This window comes from Salarias fasciatus, chromosome 8 (assembly GCF_902148845.1).
Source record: "Salarias fasciatus chromosome 8, fSalaFa1.1, whole genome shotgun sequence".
Taxonomy (NCBI): domain Eukaryota; kingdom Metazoa; phylum Chordata; class Actinopteri; order Blenniiformes; family Blenniidae; genus Salarias; species Salarias fasciatus.
In genome coordinates, this window is record NC_043752.1 from 3,984,447 (window position 1) to 3,993,418 (window position 8,972).

Below are 8,972 nucleotides of genomic sequence, written 5' to 3' on the forward strand. Positions count from 1 at the left end.
TGCAGGATCTCAGCTGTTGCAGAAGAACAAATCCTCACTCATTTCTGCGTTGCAGATTTTACAAACTTCACAAATTTACAAGCTTTACAAACATCACAAAATTCACAAATTTTAAAACTAAATAGAGTGTTTTACTAATCCCAGGAGAATATTCGGGAGTGGTTGTCATTAAAGTAGATACAGTTAAAAAAATGATTAAATAAAAATAAAATGTTCTAATATAAAAATGACAAAATTTCAAATGAGCAATATCAGTATTTACTCATGTAACATTTGACACATATTAAACACTGTAAAAAAACAAGGTCCATAGAATTTACAGTGAAAAATTGTAAAACCACAACAGTAAAGTTTCATTACTGTAACTATATAGTTTTTCAAATAATATCAACGCAAATAAAGAAAGATGGGGATTTTTTTTTTTTTTACATATTTTCTTGCTGCCTTGCATAGTTGTTTTTTTAATGAATAAATTACATATTTGTAAGCCAAACACTGCAATTTTAACTTTCATTCCTTGAAAAACACACGATAATTAACTGAATTGTTGTTGTTGTTGTTCATGTCTTGATTGTACGCCTTGATTTTTGCAGCCATTTTTAATAATAAAGTGCACACACTGTACGTTTGTGCTGGAAACGGAGAGTGTATCTAACAACTAATGTTTTTCATGTAAAGACTACAACAGGTAAACTTACACGGATTTAAAAATGCTGCAGATTCTACAGTGATAAATTGTAAATCAGCTGCATGCAGGTGAGGGAGAGCTGGACAGGAGATTTTATTTCCTCTTGCTGTGAATCTGATTTTTCCAGATCTGCTGGAGTTGTTTATCAACTGATCCAGTCTGAAGGGATGTTTTGTCGCGGTGCTGCTGCTTTAACCCTTATTCATTAATCCTTGCACGATCTTTGGGTCTGTGGGACCCGGTTTCACTTTTTTGTCATTAAAAGAAAAGATTGTGTTTTTCAAAACTGAGATTTGATAGTCTTGGCTTGTTATCTGTGAAAAAATATATTTCAAAATACATTTTGGACACAGTGGCCTGTCTCTACTCACTTTACCCTCAGTCTTGTGGGAATCAGACTTTATTTCCTCAGATAAACGTCTGTGCATGTAATATTGCACAAAATATGCAACACCGAATGAAATACTTACATGCCTACAATGAATTTTTTGTTTAATTCATATTATTTACCAATAAAAGACCATATTCGTGGTGTAGCTTTTTTTTTTTCAAACACATTAATTGGGTAAGTCAGAAGGTGTTTCTGTGAACACAGCTTGAACTGTAGACAATGGCAATGTTTCATACTACGGCATTTTGACTTTTCGTAGTAAAAGTGCCACATTTTGAGGCACAATATTTATTTTTATGCGTCGTTATGTTTCTGCAAAATATTTTTCTTAAAATATTGACTCAATTTCACTCATAAAAACAACTGAATTAATATATTTACTATAAAGGAAAATGTTTTAGCGCAAATTCGAAGCTGAAATTCTGTTGACTGCGGAAACAATCTTTTTTTTTTTTTTAAACGGTGTATACATAGGACAGAGTTCATCGCTCTCTCACCTTTCAGTTCGACACTTTTTGTCATTTTAGAGCCGTTCGAGACCCTGAGGTCTCCTGGACAGGACGGAGCTTCATGCTGAAGCTCTTCAGAGAGGAACCATCACTGCTGCTTCAGTCATCAGACACTCCTCTGCTTTTTAATTTAGAAGTAAAAAAAAAAAAAAAACCAGAGCATTTGTTTCGGTTTTGTTGGACGAGAACCAGGAGCTCACGTCACCTGACCTGCTTTCCAGTGAAAAGTTGCTTCTTTCATTTGAAGAGTTGCTTCACTTTAATCTTGTTTCCTCATCGGATGCTGACAGGAAATCCAGAGCAAGAGCTTTCACTTCACGTATTTATTTATTTTTAATCCAAAAAGCTAAAAAAGAAAAAAAAAAAAAAAAGAAAAGCAACAGTTGAAAACATTCACAGAATTAAAACAAGCGGGCGAGTCGGGTTTCTGCTCGCCGTTCAAGTCGTCCACCTGACAGGAAATAAAAACGCCGAGGCTCAGACCGGAAGTGCGTCTTCGCACCGTGAGCGTCCGTTTCCCTCTCGGCCTCGCCGCCGTGGAAACATGAAACAGAACGATGCTGAGGAAACGCTTCAGTCCCGCGGGAGGTCCTGGAGGTGTCAGGCGGCGGCCGGCGTGCCGTGAACCCTGATCCGGTACAGACAGGTGTAGTCCGGATGACCCCAGTTAGACAGAACCTGAACCTCCACGATCTGGAAGGTCTTCTGGGAGTCGTCCTGCCGAACCACACACACACACACACACACACACACACCGTTACTCGACTGACAGGAAGCTGCAGAGCGTCTCCGCTGCGCTCCTCCCACCGTGACCAGGAAGGTCTGCAGCGCGTCTCCGTCCTGGTCGTAGCTGAACGTCCCCAGCAGCGTCCCCCTCTCCTCGCTCTCGTGGTCCAGACCCTGAAACGGACGCGTCGGGATCAGACGGGAGGCGGACGGGGCGTCTCTCGCCGGCGGGCGCCGCTCCGGCTCTTACGTAGACGCTGAAGTCCCGCGGCGCGCTGAGCAGCTGCCGGCTGGGAGCCAGGGCGCGGGAGATGTGCTCCAGGGTGACGGCGGTGGGCCGGATCCGCATCGACAGCCGGATCACCAGGAAACCCGAGGAGCCCCGGAAGGCCCAGCAGTTCCCGGGATGGACGTCGGGCTGCGGAGGGACGGCGGGGTCAGGGACGGTGCTGGAGGGAGCGCCCGGTGCCGCGTTCACTAACCTGGATCACGACTCGGGGCGACTGGGAGAAATACCAGAGCGGAACGCCGAACAGGCTGAGCAGCGCCGCCTTCGTCTCGTACGTCTCCGAGCAGCGAGTGCTCAGGATGCTGCCCCCTGCAGGACCACAGCAGACACACAGTGTGTGTGTGTGAGTGTGTGAGAGAGTGAGACTTTCACACTGGTTCACGATGAAGCGACAGACTGGACTCTCTGACCTCCGGACTCCAGGGCGTAGTCCGCCATGCCGGTCCGGTCCTCGGAGAACAACCGCAGAGCGTCTGCCACCATCTGATGGACGTCCTGCGAGAGACCCGACTGTGTGAGGAGACGAGCAGCTCGGAGAAACGGAGCAGTCGCTACGGAAACCAAACGGCGCTCACTGGCCCCGCCCCCTCACCTCGGCGGTCACAGAGGACCCGGCGGAGTCGCTGAGCGACCCGTCGCTGCACTGCTGGTCCGGCTGCGGGCCGGCGCCGTGCAGGACGCGGCGCTGCAGGGCGGACAGCGCCTCCTGCAGGTGGGCGTGGCTGACGCAGCGCTGCGACAGCCGCTGCAGCAGCGCTTCGCCGCCTCCCGCTCCCCACTCCAGAGCCTGGAGCTCCGCCCGCACCTGGGCGGCGATCTGTCCTGAAATCTGAGCAGAGAGGTCGGTGTCGGCGTCGCTCGGGGCGCTGGTCATGAAGGATCGAGGAATCGAACGCGGACTCACGTCCTGCTGCGCCGTGGCGAGCTGCCGGCAGCCGCTCCCGCACCCCGACAGGCCGTCCACGTCCCGCCTCACGTCCCGCAGAGCCGCCTCCAACCGGGCCACCTCGGCCGCCAGCGCGTCGTGCGACCGGCGGTCCGCCCCGACGCTGCAGGAGGGGATCGAACCGGGAGACTTCAACATGTGAGCTCTGCAGCCGTCCTGATGGCGAGGTCGAGGAGGATGGGGGATACCTGACGGCTGCTGGGAGGGTGGAGGCGGACTCAGGCGCAGAAGTGGCAACTTCATGGTTCCAATGAACCTCCTGTACACACACACACACACACACACACACACACAGCTCAACCACTGAGTCTTAGCGGTTAGCACCTTCAGCTCTGCCTCTCACCTGAGTCTTGGCGGTTAGCGCCTTTAGCTGCAGCTCCAGCTGATCCAGGCGCGCTGTGTGAGCGTCCTGCTGCAGCAGGTCCGCCTGCCGGACCTGAGCGCACAAAACACTCAGAGACGTCGCTGCTGAGAAGGCTGAAGCTAAGCATGCTGGGAGACGAGTCGGCACCTGCTCCCTCTGCTGGCGGTCTCTGTCCAGCCGCCTCCGGATCTCCGACAGCTGCCGGTCCAGGAGCTGGTTTAGCCACGCCCCCTCGCCGTCCCGCTGCCGCTGCAGGGCGGCGTGCAGACGCAGCACCTCGTCGTGTCGGCGCTCCGCCCGCCGGCCTCCGGCCTCCACCCGCTCCCACAGCGCCGCCAGACGCTGCTCCACGCGGGAGACGCGCGCCCACTCCACCGAGGCCGCCGCCGAGACCGCCGCTTCCTGCGAGGCACCGAGAGCAGAGCAGGTCTGGATCGGCGCTCTGCAGCGGCCTCTTCTGGATGGAAAGTTACTGCATCCGTTTCTTTCTGGGTGTTTTTATGATTTTTGTTAAGGTGTGTGTGTGTGTGTGTGTGTGTGTGTCCCCTGTCACCTCCTCCTCTACGCCCGTCTCTGCCGCTCCCAGCGGCGGCGCCTCCTCCTGCGGCCGCATGGCCTCCTCTCCCGATTGGCTTTCGGAGGACTCGGGGTGGTAAACTCCAGAGAGCGCCGTCGTCCAATCAGAGACGAGGACCGACTGCAGAGCGGGCGGACCGAACCAAGTCACGCCTGAGGGGGGGAGGATTCCTCACTTCAGTGGTTTCTCCTCGTAAACTCCACGTTACAGGACGTCTGTCCTCCGTCCTCACTGTTAGCATTAGCATTAGCATTAGCACTGGACTCCACGCCCGTTTACTGGATGAGCCGACAGTCAGTGGATTCTGTGGCTTTAATTATGGATTCATGAAGAAACTCAGGTTGGATATTTATACTGAATATTAGGTTTTATGTGTTAAAAAAAAATTCACATTGACATTTGAAAATGTTCCGTCTCCATGGAAACCGGTGAAAACGCAACTTTTCTAAGACGTTACTGTGCATGTGGAGCACGACCATAGCAAACGGATTTTCCGTCTTTGTGGTGTAAACAGATGTTTCCAAAACGTCGCCGTGTGATCGGAAAACTTTTCAGGAAGGGAAAAAACAAAAGCGTGTTTTTGAAATGTGGTGTGCACAGAGCCGTCAGTCACACTGACTCACCGAGGAGGAGGAGGAGGAGGAAGAGCAGGAGGAGCCCGAGGGGAGACCTGCAGGGAGAGGACGCGGAAAACATCAACCTTTCATTACAGTGACAGGTTTTACCATGAAAAAATTTATACTGAATAATTTGAACCAAATATTTAAAAAATAATTTTCTTTTTTTAAACCATCAACTCAAAACCTTCATGGTTACAAACCAAAGACTGTATGTTGATTATAAAGTAACTTTTGAGAGAAAAAAAAAAACTAAACACTTAAGTATGAAACAAATTCTGTTTCTTTTAATAGGACTTTCTTCCTTTACTTTTTAAAAAAGTTTTATTCACCGAAAAAAGGATTTTCTTGCAAAAAAAAACAAACAAGTTTTGTAACATCCGCGTCTTCGTTTCTTTTTCAAACCAAAAACGACTGAAGATAATCTCCTGAAATGCCCGTTTCAGCCATTTCCATCTGTTACAGTTCTCTTAAAGTAACGCCGCTCATTTACCCAGAATGCAGTGGGGCAGAGGAGGTGATGAGTTACTGATGAGCGCTTCAGGGAGAAACTGGCTGATTAACTCACCGTATCAAACTGCTGCAGGAGCGACGCCACCGTCTGCACGGAGGGCCCAACACACCAGCAAGCAGCCCACCTACACACACACACACACGCAAGTTAATATCATGCAACGGAGCACAGGAAGCGAACCCTTTCCACGGCATGCAGCTCAGAGCTCCACAGGGCAGGAATCCTTCACCAACACACAGAGTTGAAGAGGAGCAGGAGGAGGAGCACACACTCCTACGGCAGCCTGGAAACCTCGGTCAGAGCAGGAATGAAAGGAGGAGAGCAGCAAAGGCCCGGTCGGTGGGGGAATCGGACACGGCGGAGGTGACCTGCAGAGCGTCCACTGCTCCACGCGGCTCTGAGCGTCTCGCTGATCACAGGCCAGAGGACTGCAGCGGCTGTGTGAGCCAGCAGAGACAGAGTCCAGGCTGCAGGACGAGGAGGAAGAGTTAAAACACGCACAAAACGATCTCCCTTCATCTGATCTCCTCTGCCTCGCTACATTGCTGCTGCCATTCCAACCACCACCAGCAGGGGGCGATCGAGCTGACATTCTGTGTAACAGAAGAGACTGAGTGAACCTGTGAAAGCTGCAGAGCTCCGCAGGAGGCTCAGTACAGAGGAGGAGGAGGAGGAGGAAGAGGAGGCGGCGTCTGACCCAGAGCGCTGCGCCTCCTGACAGTCGTCACCTGTTGGTTTTCACACGCAACGTTCAGACAGGAAACGTTCACATCATGAAAACAGAGCCGGGGTGAACACTGCTGAAATTTCAGTCAACTGTGTGCATGAGAGAGTGAGAGAGGTGCAGCAGTGCAGAGAGCATCCAGGGACAGTGCAAACTAAAGTGTGATGGAAGAGATGGAAAAGTTTCAGTTACTGAGATCAACGCTTCACAGCTTCGAGGCACAAACGGAGACGTTAAACAGAGCGAGTCTCACGGCTGAAGGAGTTCAGAGCTGCAGAGGAAACTCCAGTCGGCTGCAAATGGGTCAGACGGACAGAAAGCTCCCAAAGAGCCGAGGCGCTGTCCTCCCGTCCGACATGTTTCAGTCTGTGGTCAGGAGACTTTGCATTCCTCTGAAGCTAACGCTAGCACCGCAGCTAATCCTTAAGAAACACTGTGAAACATTTTTACTCTACATGAATGAAGGTAGAGTTTGACGACTGCAGGGTGTTTGATTATCGCCAGGTTTAATTCACCAGATGGAGTCAAACACACGTTCTGCCTGCTCGCCTTCACTTCTGCACATGAACTTCAACCACTGAGTGTGTGTCGCACTCACACAGCGATCCGGCGGGCTGCACCTCCTTCGTCTGGGCCGGCGCCTCCTTCAGGCTCATGACTCCTGGAGGAGCAGGTCGAGCTGCAGGGAGAGGAGAGAGAGAGGAGTGAGAGGAGAGAGAGAGGAGAGAGAGAGGAGTGAGAGGAGAGAGAGAGGAGTGAGAGAGGAGTGAGAGAGGAGTGAGCTCAGGAGCAGGCAGGAGGCGCAGGAGATTTGCATTTCACCGTGGAAACAGCCAAAGTGACAGGGAGCAGCTCAGCTGAAGCAACCCGGACACCTGAAACCTCTACATCCTACCTGCTCGTCTGTCCTCCTGCGTGACCTTTGACCCCACTAACACCTGGCAGGTGTGCAGCAGCAGCTCAAAGCATCGAGCGGTTGCATCACCCACAACCTGCAGAACATCTGGAAGGGGAAAGGATCAATAAATGCATCTGATGCTCCAAAATGTTGAGTTCGAGATGAGGAAACTTTAAATTTCACAGTTTCTAATTAAAAAAAACAAAGAAAGCCAAGAAGAGTTTTAAATGTTGACTGTATATCACTAGAAAACAACAAAATCATTTCAATATATCAATATCGCATTTCTCAACAGCTTTTCTTTCTAGAAACACTGATTAAAATATGAAAAACTATCAAAAGTTCAACATGAATAAGTGAAATGTAATTTAAAAGTGAAAAGAATAAGAGTGTGTGTGTGTGTGTGTGTCTCTCTCACTCTCGCGCCTCCTCCTGCTCCTCCCTCCTCTGTACACCGTCGATGCCTCCTCCTCTCCGAGCTCCGTCTGACCGGAGGCGGCGGCGCAGGAGGAGCAGGACGCCTCGCAGTTGGTGCAGTACAGCCTGCTGAGCGGAGGCTTGAGCGCAGCGCTGCTCTCCTCCACCGCGGCGGCGCTCTCTGCAACACAAACACACACAGTGAGGAGGAGAACATTCTGATCTGCATGCAGAATGGAAATAAAGTGGTGATAAGATGAACTCGACACACACCGGACAGGATCTGCTTTGAAAACTGACTTTCTCCATGTGTGATGAAGAAAGAGTCAACTTATGTTTTAGCACTGATGCTAACATTTCAACATTCAATAAGATTTTACACTGATTTGACACATCAGTCAATCTCACAGGAGGAGGAGGAAAAGGAGGCATTAATTTACCTTTAATGTCGCAGTCATTGTCCAACCCTGAGGAGGAAAACGTTTGTTAGAACCTGGATTCTGAGAGGAGGTGAAGGAGCGGAGGAGGCGAGGAGGCGTACCCCAGAGTGTGTCGACCAGGGTGGACTCCTGGATGGTGGACTCCTCCAGCAGGGAGGAGATGAGGGAGGCGTCCGAGGCCACGCTGCTGTTGAGAAGAGATGGACCGGCCGACTTCAGGGGAGTCCGGGGGAGGAGGAGCGACTCGGAGCAGGAGGTGGAGAGCTGCTGGGAGCCGCGAGACCTCAGCGACCTGGAGGAGGCGTTCCTCCAGCTGGCTGCTCCTGCACTGAAGGAGGCGCTGCTGTGCGGCAGGCTGCGGTCCAGGAGGCTGGCCTCCAGCCGCAGGCTCCGTCTGGACATGGCTCCCGTCTGCGCCTCCTCCTCCCAGTCCCACCGAAGAGAGGAGTAACCGGAGCTGGAATATTGCATTCAAACAGAGTACAGTGAGCCGATGTCCAGTCTCACTCCCATTACAGCAATTCAACCTCCTCGTGACCTCAGGTGACCCCAGTTGACCCCGGGTGAACCCGGGCAGATCAATAAAACTATTACTGACGTCAGTTTACAGTAATTATTCCCGAAGTTGTGAAGATACACACAGATCAGTCCAGCCCCAACTCTGCAGGTCTTCATCTTCGTCATTCATAACAGAGTACACACACACATGCGCCCACACACACGCACACACACACACACATATATACGCACGCACACACACACAAACCCTCAGCGATGTGTGCAGCTTCAGTTTAAGTTAAACCTTTAACCTGCTCACACTTCCTGGTCGAAGCTGCTCAGTCATCCGCTGAGGCTCCGCCCACTCAAACACA

The 8,972-nt window shown here is 51.0% G+C and overlaps 1 protein-coding gene across 1 annotated transcript; it reads right to left on the minus strand.

Annotated features, from left to right (window-relative positions):
* Positions 1–1,970: 1,970 nt before the first annotated feature.
* On the minus strand, positions 1,971–8,502 carry LOC115393713 (SUN domain-containing protein 2-like). The gene is made up of 19 exons (XM_030098822.1): positions 8,202–8,502; positions 7,662–7,841; positions 7,241–7,348; positions 6,944–7,024; positions 6,242–6,349; positions 5,990–6,088; positions 5,676–5,745; positions 5,114–5,160; positions 4,467–4,642; positions 4,061–4,315; positions 3,893–3,985; positions 3,738–3,808; positions 3,508–3,652; positions 3,196–3,432; positions 3,014–3,098; positions 2,797–2,912; positions 2,565–2,732; positions 2,396–2,488; positions 1,971–2,305 (listed from the first exon to the last, which is right to left on the minus strand). Exons 1-19 carry the CDS (start codon positions 8,500–8,502, stop codon positions 2,189–2,191), a joined length of 2,550 nt encoding a protein of 849 aa, XP_029954682.1. The 3' UTR covers positions 1,971–2,188.
* Positions 8,503–8,972: the final 470 nt, after the last annotated feature.